Consider the following 16,316-nt stretch of genomic DNA (forward strand, 5'->3'; position numbering starts at 1 on the left):
CAAAACCAAATGGAAATCATTATGCATGACATTGAAGCATTAGATAACTAAAGGCGAGAAATCCTTTGCTCAAATCTTAATATTATGTTTGTGTATCAGCTACAAATATTCCTATGTAAATACTGAGCGTTATGTGAGAAGAGTAATAAGAGTGATAACTTTGAATAAAACCCCTGGGGCACTGTCTCAATCAGGATTATTCTTTCTTACATTGTGGGCTGCTGTGTGAGATGAATATGAGCAAAGCCAACAGCAGTCTGTGTGCAGAGTCCTTGAAGAAACAATTACATTTCCAAGTGAAATTCATAGGGCGACACACTAGTTTAATCTGGGGCAAACTGAAACAAATCAGAGCATGGACAGTACTATGATGTTATCCAAGATGGCTCATAAGAAACCCTCTTCGTGTGCATTAAAAGACAATTGTTTCCGTGAATCAAGCAAATGACTGAATCAAGAGAAAGGTTGCAGTAAGGGTTGCCACCTTTTCATGTGATTAATATTTGGCTTCGGGTTGTGGAGTGGGACATGACATCATTTGTATGGGGATATGACATAAGGGGCAGGGAAATGGGCGGATGGGCTGTTAAATAGGTGGAGAAATTTTAAGACTGGGCTGGGGTAATATGCGTAGCAGAGGTGTGCCCATAGTTACAAAGGTAGTGGAGAGAGTCAGGAAAGGGAGGGATTTAAAGGCCATTACAAATTTACTGGCAAGTACATTGCTAAAAAAATTGTAATACTGGTACCTAGCTTGTGATTTACCGACGAGCCGGCCAAATACCAACAACAATAGACAGCAACAAGAGATCCTCTGCACTCACCCATTATCAATATATATAGGACATTAAGACATTCTGTGCATTAAGCTACCAAGATATGCCCCCCTATAAGAGAAACAGGGATTGTTTGTCCATATATTGCAATATACTTCTGCCCACCTACATCAAAGTCATCCCTTCTGGCCAGCCCTACACTCACTTATCTGATTCATTAAGAATTCTACTTCTAATTCTGCTTCAATATACAATATTACCTGCAACTTGCTTGCTTTCATGGTTAGAACCCCCAAATGGTTGTCCTTTTATTGGCTCCAGTAGGATCTCCTGACTGTAGCTGGAAAAGTGAGTGTAGGACTGGCCAGACCTGGGATGACTTTGATGTAGTTGGCCAGCTTGAAGTATATTGCAATATATGGACAAAGAATCCCTGTTTTGCTTAAAGGGGAGGGCATATATTGGTAGCTTAATGCACAGAATTGTTTAATGTCTTATATCTATTGATAATAGGTGAGTGCAGAGGATCTCTGTATACATTTTGTGGACACAGTCTCAATGCAACCAACCAGCCACATGGCAACCCTAAAGGCAGTCAATATTTATTTTCAGTCAAATCTGTTTACCATAAAACCCTGCATGTTAAGTGATTAGATTGTAAGCTCTACAGGGCAGGGACCCCTTGTCCTCCCTGTGTGTAACTTTGTATTCTGTAAGACTGTACAGCGCTGCGTACCCTTGTGGCGCTTTATAAATAAAGTTATACATACATATACATACATACAATATACCTGTAAAGAAGGAAAGAGTGTGAGGAATAAAAGTTTTCACTGCGTTAAATGTTATATTTGGATTTACAGACACCTTTAGTATGTAGCAAAGCATTACTGGCCTGGTCACTACTTAAATTACCTCATTGTAGTATTTCACCGTGGAAAAATGTGTGCCCTCCACCTGCCAGTCTGCATTCACATTGTGTTTTTTAACCTTTAGCTTCCTCCAGTATACTTCATGATGTGTTATTCATACAGCATTGCACTTGTCATTAGTATGTATACAAACAGCACTACCATGACAAGTGCGGTGCTGCATAAATAATCTTATTTCCCTTCACATTGATGAACACACACATATAATTACCTCAGGCAAGTGCAGCCATAATGATGTATACACCTGTTTAGAAAAGCACAGCTGGGAAAAAGCAGTCATGGGGTGGGCTGTCAGGCAGAAGCAGAAGCCTCTCTATCCAACATCCAAGAGCAATTTACAGTAATCATATTACAATGTTTACATTCCACTTCAAAGTACTGTACTCAGACAGAGGCCACACTTCTGCTGAAAAATCTACCAAACTGTGCACATTATTGCTGGGCACAGCCAGTCTTAAAGGAACAGTAACACCAAAAAAAGTGTATCAACATTTATAATCAATATCATGTACTGCTGTCCTGCACTGGTAAAAGTTGTGTGTTTGCCCCATATATAGTTTATATGAACAAAGCTGCTGTGTTGCCATGGGGGTAGCTATTCAAATTGAAATAGGGTTAATTAGCACAGGTTACATAGCTGTTAAAGGGGACCTGTCACCCAGACATAAAAAGCTGTATAATAGAAGTCTATTTCAAATTAAACATGAAAACAAAATTCCTTTCTTTATTAACACATCACTACCTAGGTGTCACTGCACATCTCACTTTCCCCCTCCTCACCATCTAATTGTGTAACCAGTGCATGAGTATGGGCCTCTGGTCCCCCATTCTATCAAATAAACCAGATTTTAGAATGATGTAAAACTTGTCAAAATAACAGTGTCCACAAAATGGCGCCTGCCTTCTTGTTATAATAGTGTAATTCCAAGACTAAAGGAAACAAGATTTTTAAATTTTATATAGTGTAAGGGAAGTTTATTTTGCTCAACTAACATGGTAGAAATAAATTTGGAATTATTTCTGAGGTGACAGGTCCCCTTTAAGAGATAAGTTCTGTGCATTTTTTCCAGCTTAAATGGCTGCCCCTGTGGCTACACAGCGGTTTATTTGTATACAATAAAGTAATGCTTCTGAAGCAACCACACAAACAGATAAAGGCAAAAGTACTTTATTTTAACATCACTTTGTTTTTCAGTTTGAGTTTTCAAGACGTATTTGATATTTGGCAGGCTCATTAAAAGTAATGGTTAGAATGATTTTGCTTTGTTTTTTCAATGAAAACAAAAAACAAATTTGAAATTCTTTGATAAATATGCCTCTAAGGAATTTAATGCATTTAATCACTTGTAATAGCAAATAATATTCCCTCCCCAAAAAAGTATAGTTCTTACATTGTACAGCACTGTGGTCCAGCCCTCCATAGTTATACACTGGAAGACTGTCAGCACCGCAAATAGGATGTTGTCAAACTGTGTTATTCCATCATTGGGTCCGATCCATTCCTTGCACTCATACCCAGCTGGGCAGCGGGGCACTCCACAAGGGTGAGGTGGATCCATGGGGTCTAGCTCCATTCCTTATTTAAAAAAAAATTCCAATTAAGGGGTGAAAGCCTAAAAATACTTTTACATGATAAGCAATACAGCAACACTTAAAAATTCTCAAGACCTAAAAACAAGAAGTTAACACCATTTTAGTGTTAAAGTAGTGTAGTGGGCATGTGTCACCCAATAGTTTTTTTTACATTTTATTATTTTTGCCTTAAAGGAGAAGGAAAGGTTAAAAGTAAGTAAGCTTTACAGAAAGGTCTATGTAAATACAGTTATAAACATTTACAGAACTGCTGCTCTGAGTCCTCTCAGAAAGCTTTATCATACCTGAGTAAACAGCCTTAGAAGCTTTCTCTGTTTGTTTAAGATTGCAGCTGCCATTTTAGTTTGGTCTTCATAGCTTCCTGCTGCAGCTCTAGTCCTTATAGCTCAGATCACACATTCCTAAGGGAGGGGGGAGTGAGTTTTATGAATTCTTATGGGGGGGGGGCAGGAGAGGGGAGAGAGGAGAGAACTGCGCAGACTCTGGCCCCCAGGAATGAAGGATTTTTCTGAGAGAAGAAATCAGATACCCTAAGAACACATTTACAAAAAAGAAAACAAAGTACTGTGTTTCTTTTGATAGAGGACAGTGCAGCGTTTCTGTGAGTGCTTATGGCTGTATTTACATAGACCTTTCTGATAAAGCTTACTTCGTTTTTACCTTTCCTTCTCCTTAAAACAAACAGAGCTTCTACGGTTCTTTACTCAGGTATGGTAAAGCATTGTGCAGAATATATATAGTCTTCTAGCTTGCTCTATTGTGGCTCATCTATTGGCAATAAACTGCCTCAATAAGGGAAGTGATCAAATCAGCATACCAGAGTTGTTCCTGTAACAGGCCTTGTGTAGCTTTCCACTGTAAAACTCAAGGCCGATGATAGCAAACATAAGGATGGCAAAGAAGAGCAACAATCCAATCTGTAGCAGAGGGACCATCGCCTTCATGATTGACTTCAACACAATCTGTAAACCTTAGAAGATATAAAAAAAGACATAATGAGAGAAGAAAGTGAATGATTGGCCTGCCATAGCGACTCGGATTAACTAGGATGGATGTCGGTAATGGCAATATCTCTGCCAAAAGGAAAGTTTCACTTCAAGGCTTTACAGACTGTAATTTATAAGTGTCCATTTAAAAATGTAGGCCATGACTGTATATATTTCATTGAACCAATAAGAAAGCCCTATTAATATCACATTTTTCCTGTACAATTTTGTACCATGGCCCCCTGCATTCATCTCTTCCATTGGGCTCAACTATAATTGTGCCCTGTTCTGATTTAAAGAAACAAAACATATGTAAATACATTTTAAAAAGAGAAAATGAGAGAGAATGAGAAAGAGAGAGAGAGAGAGAGAGAGAGAAGGAGTTTGTCCACATACATAATCAGTGGTCACATTTTAACAGTGTCATAAAAGAAGTCTATGCAGCACTATGTTAAACAGTAATGTAACACAGAGTTACGTTGCATGCAACTTACTGAAAGTTTACTAACTGGAAACTGCAAGCTATAATAGTTGAAGGTTTTTTTTTCCATTGGCATTGGGGTTTTGCAAGTTTGCAATACTTACATTGAATTTGCACAGAGGGAACTGTTCATATTACCCATAGCTTTCCAGGCTCTGAACCAAAAATGATGACAAGTTCCAAAATACTATAATAACTAGTAGTGTTGTTATTTTAAGCATTCCTATTAAACAGTATACATTTTAAGCTACAATACATTTAATGCAATGTTAAAGTAAAATTTGACAGTAAATCTTACTGGGAATCCCCGAGACCAGCTTCAACGGCCTGAGAACACGCACTGCCCGCAAAGTACGCAGGTCCACGTGAGTATTGAAGTGAGTTCCAGCTGTGGCCAGGATGCTGAAATGACATATTATGAGCACAAATGCAGTTACCAACAACTCAGAACAAGTCCATAAATATAAACCAAAGCATTGGGAAACTTCAATAAAACTGCTGTAGCTGTCCCTTTAAGTTTGTGCTACAGTGCTGCTTTGCATTGAGGGTCACCTGTTGGCTTGCAGTTATTTGCATTTACCTTCTCCAATCTGCTGTACTAGTGCAGCTTACACAAGCTTTACCAAGATTTACCACTATTTAACCCTTTCTGTATCAACTTTTGTTTTTGCATTACCTATATCCTGGAAATGAAAAACCTACTGTAATCCATAACTGTCAGTGCCACAGATTGTATGATCTATGGCAGGGATCCTCAACCTTTCTTACTCATGAGCCACAGTCAAATGTAAAAAGACTTGGAGAGCAACACAAGCATAATAACAGTTCATGGAGGCGCCAAATAAGGGCTAAGATTGGCTATTAGGCAGCCTCTATGCACACTATCAGCTTACAGGGGGCTTTATTTGGTAGGAAATCTTGTTTTTATTCAACCAAAACTTGCCTCCAAGTCAGGAATTCAAAAATAACATAAATGCAACTACTTATAGGTGAATCTGGAGTGCCTGCCTGCTTCATCTTTCTTGTTTTCCAAAGGGCTCCCCTATGCTGAGGGTCTGGGGCATCCGGACCAACCTATTAAACTGGTAAGCCTATTCTACATAAAAGTTTGCTTAGATCTATATATCCCTTATGAATTTTCAAAAATAACTACCTGGTTTGGGAGCACTGAGAGCAACATCCAAGGGGTTGGTGAGCAACATGTTGCTCACGAGCCACTGGCTGGGGATCACTGATCTATGGTATGTAAACACTTCTTTTTTCAAATTGTTTTCTGACTTCTATGTTGTGGGATGATGAACACATATACCCCCTTTTCATGGGCCAGATGATATAAACATAATGTCATACTTATACATGTATGGAGCCCTTGGGGAGACAGAGATCCATAAAAATATCATGGAGAGGCAGCTGTGCCCTTTAGGCTTCATGTTTGTCAACCCTACTTGGTTTGCCATTTACACTACAAGCTCTTTCAAATTTTACTGAAGTCCATTCCATGGTTGGCAAGCCAGGAGCACCACTAGCTATGACTGTATTTGTATATTCTTTAGACAAATATTGTTATCATTAAATATGTATACTTCCCTATTAATATTTTCAAATGCTTATGTCAACACATGAATAAGCAGATTATTATTTATCACAGAAATGCATAAGAAAACAAGGGCATATACAGAATAAATATACAAACAGTAAACATTTAAAAACATTTTGAAAGGAAATGGGGATATCATGTAACAAACACTGGGGTTGGGGAAAAAGGAGAATGTTGGAATTAGCTCAGGAACTGGAAAGCCACAAAATTGGGCCTTTGAAACCTAATTTCCTTAATTACAGGCCAGGCTTACTTTCCCTGCTGTTATTCTAGCTAAGTCTACAATTAGCAATGCAAAATTCCCCCCTCCAGCCAACCCCACTCAACCACTCCATCTTTAGTCTGACAACGGCCATTAGTAAGCTTGACAAGTAACTACAGTAATGCTTGGTAAGCAATCTACATGTGAATTTTTTACTCTGCAACACAGTCAGGATGGAGGATTGGTTTTATCGTGGTAGGGAAATCCGGAGTATTTTATTTATATAAGAGTAATCAGTATGCATCTCTGTTTAACTTAACATCAACTATACGCACTAGCCCCAGCTAACTGATTTCAACAATCTACCAAACTCAAATTCTTCCTTTGCTTATTACATCATTAATAAAATGGTTATGTTTATTAAAGAGTTCATCAAGAACAGTTTATTTCACATTATCTTCCTCTAAAATCAAGTTGGAGAAGAAGGCAATGCTTTATTTCCACTCTGTCTCCCAGGGCAAGGGGGAATGACTTTTCTGCTACTTTATGGTATTTTTACTCACAGAAATAAAATAAAGAAGCTGATTAGGTTAAGAGCAATGCTAAAATTCCACTGAAGTGAGGTAAAACAAATGAACAAAGTTAAAGGTAAAGGCACATGGGGATGTTTTTGGCACTTTAATTGCCACATTTTTTAAGTAGCCCAAAAACCACAGTGTTGAATAGACAGTGTTCAAGTGATTGTGCCAGTGCTTGTCATGTGAAAGTTGTCATAAATAACCATCTACATGCTTCCTCTGGCAACTAGTGCATGACAAGTGCTGGTACGAGCATCTATAAGGTGATTGCAATGCAAGTCTGTGAAGGCACAGTAACACTTATAGTATGCCATTACCATATGTAACATGACAGGACAGTTATTATTGCGCTCAAGATCATCTTCTTGAAAGTTTCCATACTTACTCAAGCAAAATTATCTAAGGCACAAAATGTCCCCAGAGTTGTCAAGATGCCAAATACTCATAAGAAATAAACATTGTAAGCACTTTATACACTGCCACACAAATGTGCACAATCTCCTGATTTATTACTGTACAAAAAGGACTTTATTTGGCATTCATATCTAAAACGTTTGTGAACTAATATATTGTGAAACTACATACAAGAATTTTGAGTAGCTATCTGAAAATGTCTTACAAACGTGTTCACCTTAAATTTAAGATGGAAAAGCAGATTGAAAACAAATAACATAAAAAAATCTGTAATAGTCAGATAGGGAATTACTGTACATTAAGGGAAAACTATACCCCCAGAATGAATACTTAACCAACATATAGTTTATATCTATATACTAAGCGGCCTATTAAAGAATCTGGAATATACTATATATATAACATTGCCCCTTTTAGTGATGGCCTGGGTGCTCCCCCAGAGATCATATGACCAGAAATAATGTGGCTCTAACTGTAACAGGAAGAAGTGTGGGAATAAAAGACTGAAGTTTGTCCATTAATCAGTGCTGGGCCAAGCCATTAACTGAAAACAAATAAGAGAGAGCTAATGTGGCTGGTGATGGGGACATGGGCACAGTCTAAGGTAGGCGAGAGAAGTACATTCCAGCCACCCCCCACCACTGCACCTTAGGCACATGCCTATTCTGCCTACCCCTAGTTCCGGTTATCTGCAATTAATTGGCTGTTGTTACCTAATATGTTTGTGTGCCCTTGTGTGCACCGTGAATCGTATGATCTCAATGGGTGGCCTTTTCTCTTTAGGAGTGCCCAATGGCAAATACTACTTAAAAATATATTTTTATGAAAATGTTTTTTTTTAGATGAAGCAGGGTTTTATATATGAACTGTTTTATGCAATGTATTTTTACAGAGACCTACATTGTTCGGGGGTATAGTTTTCCTGTAAAGCTGACCAAGAAAAGGCCTCAAATAACAAGTACTGTCATTTTTGCATTGTTCTTTAATAATAAATAACACTGTCAAGCAAGGTGAGATACGTGCAAAAGGCTAAAACTTGAGAAAGGTGCCACCTCAGAATTCAAACCTAGAGCTCCTGGCCTGTGAGTTAAGCACTGAATATTAAAGATGGGCAAACACAAGGCAATTTGTTTTTTTTCCAACATAACTGACCAACAGTTGTAGAGTGTGCAGGCCAAAACAGATGGACTGAATGTTCACAATTTCCTAATGATCTCGTTAGTCATGTTTCAAATTGTGGCGGCGTGAGGATTAGTGACAGTGTAGGTGCTCATGTGAATTCATCTCAACTGTCATCAGAAAGAGAAGCAAGAACATATTTTACTTTTATATATTACTTTTATGGCATTGGGTTTCTAAAAATAACTGAGACATAAGAGGATGGTAAAGTATTAAGATTGTTAATAGTGTTAAAGAAACATGAATAAAATGGAAAAAAAACATGTTCCTTCTCAGCAGGATTGCATTGCATCTAGCCTTTGCACAGACCTTTTGGGGGTAAAGCCCCAGCAGTAGGCAGAGGGGCTGCCATAGCATGTTTCCTATCATTCTGTAGATCTCTAAACCTTTGCTGCAGGAGCAGTGATTCTGGCACATACCAGTGCCTTGTGAGCATGCAGTTGCAAAGTGAAAGCGCATTGTGTTATTTCATTTTAACAGCTGAGCCCAGCCTGTGAATGTGTTAATTATTTTTTTGGCTTCATTTCAGAGCTCTCAGTTCACGCCTCTCAGTGTAACATTTATACACCTTTTGAAATCTTGCCAGTTAAAATGAATAGAATTAAAATGTGATTTTGGGGTAGCATTAAAAAGCAGGCATTGGCTAAAATGCATGGAACTGTTGGGGTAAAAGAGGCTATTGTTATACAGCAGCAGCATGAAAACAAGTTAGTAAAAATGTAGCAGGGTAGTACATCTAGTAAATACATGACACATGTTTCATTTCAGTGAGAAAATGGGTGCAGTTGTGTGTGCAGACTGAATCAGATTCATTGATGTATTCTCCAGGCAATACATTGGCATAGTTACAAGTTACTGGCCCCTCAAAAAAAAATCTTTTTTAGGACTATCCAAGATGATGATGTGTTTTGCACACATATATTGCAAGTGTATATTAATTTGGACACCCACTAGAATTCATAGTACATAGTAACATAGTAATTCTTCCACCGCCATCACCCACACAGAACAATCTGCCATTTTCATTCTTAGACCCACATTATAGCCCAGAAAATGTACTTTATGAAAGCAGTGAGTAGGACACTCCATTTTAATTTAGATGAAACTGGAGCAAAACTGGACAGCGCTTACTGGCATGTTGATAAATATTTAAATTACCTTTAGTGCCCACTATGTATCAATAATTTGAGAGACAATAATGCTAATTTGTACATTTAGTACCTGCATTATTTTAAAGATTTTCTTACACATTGAATTAGCATTTTGATTTGCCACATACACACTGTATAGTATGCTGGTGTTACTACCTGGATTTTTTGGTTTTTAAAGAATTTTATTAACATAGCGCATATAGAGTTGCCTTTATTTATTTTCTGCTCAGAGATATCTTTTATTAAACATTTATCAATATAATAACTTTAGAGCACAGCAGTATTGTAGTGTATCATGGGGTTAGATACTCCTGCCACAGGTTCCCTTCCTTACAGTTTAACAACAGCCTAGTAAATGGATGATACAAGGAGGCGAGGGGCATTGATGCATAGTAAGTTGCTATGGGGAGAGATGATTTATTATCGGTCCCTGCCAGTATTGTTGCAAGCATGGACAGCTCCACTGAGTATGAAATTCATTGTTACATATACACATAGGCGAGTTAGTAACTTTAAATATATGGAGTCTCTGAATAGGATAATAGGCTCTATGATTCAGATATAATTGTAACAGTCTGTGCTAAACGAGTAAGATATATGAAAGGCAGTGTAGGAATTTGGTCCCATTGGTCATCCGTGAGGACCCCCACATCTACCTCCTAGGTATTCCTAGAAGGAAACTGAGTTTCTACATACAAACATACAATGTTTAAAAAACATGGAGTATTTACATCTTTGTCTAGCAAAGGTTAGGTTATCTAGAACAGCGTTTTTCAACCGCTGTGTGCCGCGAGATGTTGCCTGGTGTGCCGTAGGCAGGGCCGCAATTTTTACTTTAAAAAAAAAATCCGGGCCCTGTCATTGGTTGCGCCCCGTGACGTCAGTACACCCGTACACACTGTGTGCGGTCGCGTGTAGGCAGAAGTGCAGAGGCGGCGCGCATGAGGGGAAGATGCTGCTGAAGCCGCCGAAGAGTAAAATGCTGCTGGGCACCAATGTATTAGGGGGGGCCACGGGGCACACTGACTTATGGGGGCACTGCTGCTGGGCACCAATGTACTAGGGGGGCACTGCTCTTGGCACCAATGTACTAGGGGGGCACTGCTGCTGGGCACCAATGTACTAGGGGGCACTGCTCTTGGCACCAATGTACTAGGGGGGCACTGCTCTTGGCACCAATGTACTAGGGGGGCACTGCTCTTGGCACCAATGTACTAGGGGGCACTGCTCTTGGCACCAATGTACTAGGGGGGCACTGCTGCTGGGCACCAGTGTACTAGGGGGGCACTGCTCTTGGCACCAATGTACTAGGGGGGCACTGCTGCTGGGCACCAATGTACTAGGGGGGCACTGCTCTTGGCACCAATGTACTAGGGGGGCACTGCTGCTGGGCACCAGTGTACTAGGGGGGCACTGCTCTTGGCACCAATGTACTAGGGGGGCACTGCTGCTGGGCACCAATGTACTAGGGGGGCACTGCTCTTGGCACCAATGTACTAGGGGGGCACTGCTGCTGGGCACCAGTGTACTAGGGGGGCACTGCTCTTGGCACCAATGTACTAGGGGGGCACTGCTGCTGGCACCAATGTACTAGGGGGGCACTGTTCTTGGCACCAATGTACTAGGGGGGCACTGCTGCTGGGCACCAGTGTACTAGGGGGGCACTGCTGCTGGGCACAGAGTTAAATTTTTTAACATTTTCTAATGGTGGTGTGCCTCGTGATTTTTTTCATGAAACAAGTGTGCCTTTGCCCAAAAAAGGTTGAAAAACACTGATCTAGAAAGGGGAACTAGTTACAACTTTTATTTTTGGGCCATAAGCGTCAAGGTAAGTCTTTGATGGGTTAGCCATTTAGTTTTTGGCAAGTCCTTAGTAGAGTGCACAAGAGTTTCACCTGGTTGTTCTACCAAACATCAGCTAACAGTTGGACCATACTGATAAGCCTAGGCCACATTTTTATTAGCACCTATGCAACTGGGCATACTTTTTTGGCACACCTTGTCTGCAATTGTAGATTATGATTACCCAAATCTAATAGGGATATCTGTATTCCTACTTTATGCCAAATGCAGATTGCACCCCCAGATTTAAAATTAAAATAAAAATCCCAGATAATGTTTTTGTGACAAAATTATTTTTGATGGTTGAATGTTGACAGGCCAAGTCATTTACTTGTCATTAACTGCAAATGCTTGGACATTTGCTCAGTGCAGAATGGGTATTGCTTTAGACCCTGGCAGGCTGTACAAACTGTATATTTTAATATATTACTTTTATTTATTTTTAGGAACTGTGGGTGAAGTGAATACAAATGAATGTGGGGCAGTGGAAATAGTACCAATTTTTTAAGCCGCTTCTAGTGTATAAATCTGGAGGTTAAATTTATTCATACTGATTGGTTGCACATTAGTGGTATTGCGTTCTAACATAAGGCACTGCAAGTACAGGGCGAACGTGGCAAACCTTTTCTCAAATTATCCTTTTTCCCCTTGGGAATGAAAAAATATCTCCACATAAATGCACATTTTAAAAGTTACTATATCTGCAGATTCAGCAATAAACAGGAGGAAACAAACACTCTAAGGGGTATATCTATCATGCTGTGTAAAAAGTGGAGTAAAACATTACTGGCGATGTTGCCCAGAGCAACCAATCAGATGCTTTGCTTTGGTTTTCTAACTGTTGAAAACTATTTGCTGATTGGTTGCCCTAGGCAACATTACCGGTAATGCTTCACTCCACTTTTTACACAGCATGATAAATATACACTTAAGAGTGCCCCATTATGTCTAGTAACCCATAGCAACCACAAGGATATGTGTTTTAAAAGGTGAACAGTAAATGTTACCTGCTGATTGGTTTTATAGGTTACTAGCCCTGCAGCAAACTTTGCTCCTTTCTTTATATCATCACATAAAGTATTTATGCAATAGCAAGTGCAAGTTTGCTCTAAGTTGAATAACACATTGAAACCATGTCATGGGATGAAGGGGTTAATCGGGAGTTTAGTCTCAGCCAAACCAGTTACTCTTTTCTTTGATTTTCTCTCATTGATGCTGTCTTCGCTCTGATGGCTCATACTGTGATGAGCGAATCTGTCCTGTTTCACTTCGTGAAAATTTGCAAAACGACAGTAAAATTCACAAAAAATCTGTTAAGTTTGAGCCTTTTTTTGATGTGTGTAGCTTTTTGTGACGTGACTGCGTCAATATTGCCATGCTCGCACCCATTTTGATGTGACCGCAACTTTTTTGTCACACACAACAAATTTTTCCGCAGCAAATTTTTGTGGAAGTTTCGCCAATGGTGAAATGCGGAAATTCGCCGCAATTCCATGCCTGGCGAAAAAATTTGCTCATCACTACTCATATTCCCATTGTTGTAATCCAGTGGGCCAAACCATTCCACTGAGGGATGGGCCAAGCTGACCTTAGGCAACCCGCACGCATGCGTATTGACATCGTGGGGGGGGATGCTGCACAATGACAAGCAGCGGGGCAAGGGAGCGTGGACCCTTCCTGGCCTGCCTTGTAACCCTACCTTCACAATGTGCCCTAAACAGCTGCCCCTTCTGTCTACAGACCAAGGATGACAGACATACTGTAGTTAGGCAGATTGAATATATTGCAATATATGGACAATCCTTGTGTTGTTTTAGAACATGGAAATTGTAAATCACTGTGTGGTGCCAACTTGTTAAGCATCCCTTCAGTGATCATAACCATTAACCTTGGACTATACCAAGGCCAGTGTCTTTTTCAATGAAACCATTGCTCAGCTCAGGGTATAGTCACCCCTTAATATATTAATATTGTGCAGAGGAACTCTTGTTTGTGTCAGTATAAATAAATAACATTACTGAGCGATGTCCTACTTTTCCAGATAGTGGGCCAATTATCCAGTATACCATGTTTTCATGGGCTGGATTAGAGCAACATGATGATATTGTATAAAGAAGCCTAGTGAGCCCCTGGGAAGGCTGGGGGCCATAGTAATTCCCTTGAGGTTTACTTTTGCTCCATGATTCTGCAAGGATATTTCTGTACTATCATTAAGAAACATGCAGGGCTCTGATTTTCATTCAAATCCAAAATGAGCCTTCTCTTAAGCAGAATATTTTAGAATCCTCCTGGCTCTGATATAAATTATATTTAGCACCCTACACTATACAAAGCAGAAACACCTAGAATAAGTATTTAAATCATTTTTAATCATTTTTGATTAAAATTTTGAAATGAATATATGATTTATGGTTTAAAATCTTATTTAACACTAATGTAATAAAAAAGGAATAATTAAAGTCAAAAGTCACCTGTGGCTCCTTGGCCTAAAGGCAGCCTCTGCTACATAAATTCAGCCAAAGCAAAATCTTGGCTCCCAGTAAGAGAGGAAATTGAAACGACATTCCTACAGGTGAGCACAGTGTTATCAGAATGCTCTTTTATTTCATAAAGCTCATGTAATATAAAATATTCACAGGTTATGGCAAGAAACAGGGTCGGACTGGAGGGTGCAGGGCCCACTGGGCCTGCCGCCCCAGGGTCCCTGCAACCCACAAGGTGCCCACCGGCTGCGACCCCTGCTGCGCCCCCCTTGTTCCCTGCAGGAGCCCCTACCACCCGCCCAACATCCTCCCCTGAACGAGAGAAATATCTTTAATGCCAACTGACATACTGAGTTCAATCTTGTGTCAAAGCCAGTCTGGGCAGGACACCATCACCACAGCAGGTCAGAAATAATGCAAGTTCTGTTCCTTAACAAAGTCTCTTCTAGTTGGCAAGCCCTGTGCTGCACACATACTTTCAGCCATTATTACTGTTTTAGATCATTCCCAGGCATGGGTATTGTAGCATTATCTGTTGTTGTCTCCATTTAGGCAATCCATTCTACTGTAGCGCCTGATCTCTCGCATAGGAAAGGTACAGGATTCCTATAGAGCAGTGATCCCCAACCTGTGACTTGTGAACATGTTGCTCACCAACCCCTTGAATGTTGCTCTCGGTGCCCCCAAAGAAGGTGCTTATTTTTGAATTCTTGAATTGGTGGCATGTTTTGGTTGAATTAAAACAGGATCTACTACCAAATAAAGCTTCCTGTAAGCTGATAGTGTGCATAGAGGCTGCCTAATAGCCGATCTTAGTTCTTATTTGGCACCTCCATGAACTTTTATGATGCTTGTGTTGCTCTCTAAGTCATTTTACATTTGACTTTTGCTCACGAGTAAGAAAGGTTGGGGACTCCTGCTAAAGAGCCTTAAAAGGCAGCAGATCTAAAATGATTTATCTTGTACATATAACACATCTACCACTGGACATAAATTGGAGCTACCATTTTTGCCTGGGCACAACTATGGCCACATGGAACATGTGACATTTTAAATGCTCAGTACCCCTCTGTGCAGCCTGACATCTTGATGAATGCACATTTGAGCATTATCAGCCTGTCGGTCATCTGTGGTGGCAGGTAGTTTCAGACAGACTGCATTGAAGGATGTTGAGTGTTTCTCTACGAGCTGAAGCTAGCCGGTAATTGGTTCTGCAAAAATGGTTAGAAACTACTGGAGACGAATGTTAAAAATGGCTATTTATCAGCAGATTAATAAGAAATTCTGATTTTATCAAATATGCATTTGCTTTCCATTAATAATTATGGATATTTGGTATGTGGCTGTAAGGTAGGGACTATTATACACACATGATAGCTGGGTCCATGCAGAAAGAGTGGTATATATTAATGGTTTCAAAGTGTGTGTGACCAAATGATTATTCATATTGCAGTTAGAACTGTCACTGTATCAGTGTCTGTGTGCCACTTTCATAGAAAGGGCTGAAGGCGCCAGCCAGGACCTAGGCTATTAAGCATACATAATTACCCTGGGCTTTCTCTGTGTGAATGTTTCACATTTGCATAATAATGGGTACGGGGCATTAGCTTTGATCTTCTGAGAAGATGATTTCTCTATGAAATTCATCACATGACAAATCCCCATAAGAGACAAAGATGAAAATTAGTAAATACACCTGGGAAGTTACAATCTGGTTAAGTCAATTGCATTAAGTCAGACTAATATTAAAACTTGTATTGATTAGTGTTACAAACCTTTTCAGTCTTTTAAAGAAACCTTGATAGTGTTAACCCCCCTATGTCCAGAAGAGACATTTCATCTTCTAGTATTATATATATAAGAAATCTTCTAGTGCCTTAATTATGGGGATTATGTAATAACAGACAGTAAGTTTGCCCAGAAGCAGTAACCCATAGCAACCAATTAACAGGTAGAATTTTCTGGTCACCTGTTTGAAAGCAAATATCTAATTGGTTGCTATTGGTTACTGCTCCTGGGCAAATTTACTGCCTTTTATTGCATAAGAGAGGCTTCCCTACTGGCAGGTGATAAACTGCATATCTTTCTTTAAACCTAAATCTATC

General features: G+C 39.7%; 1 protein-coding gene across 6 annotated transcripts in view; it reads right to left on the bottom strand.

Moving 5' to 3' along the window:
• cacna1e (calcium channel, voltage-dependent, R type, alpha 1E subunit) overlaps window positions 1–16,316 on the bottom strand; it is a 362,844-nt gene that overhangs the window by 60,060 nt on the left and 286,468 nt on the right. For all 6 annotated transcript variants that reach the window (XM_031900980.1, XM_031900983.1, XM_018093597.2 and 3 more), the window contains 3 exons: window positions 5,064–5,167; window positions 4,116–4,268; window positions 3,097–3,281 (listed from right to left, as the gene is read on the bottom strand). In XM_031900980.1, the coding sequence (XP_031756840.1) occupies window positions 3,097–3,281; window positions 4,116–4,268; window positions 5,064–5,167 (442 nt within the window). The remainder of the gene's footprint in view (window positions 1–3,096; window positions 3,282–4,115; window positions 4,269–5,063; window positions 5,168–16,316) is intronic.

The sequence above is a fragment of the Xenopus tropicalis genome, chromosome 4 (genome assembly GCF_000004195.4).
Source record: "Xenopus tropicalis strain Nigerian chromosome 4, UCB_Xtro_10.0, whole genome shotgun sequence".
Taxonomy (NCBI): Eukaryota; Metazoa; Chordata; class Amphibia; order Anura; family Pipidae; genus Xenopus; species Xenopus tropicalis.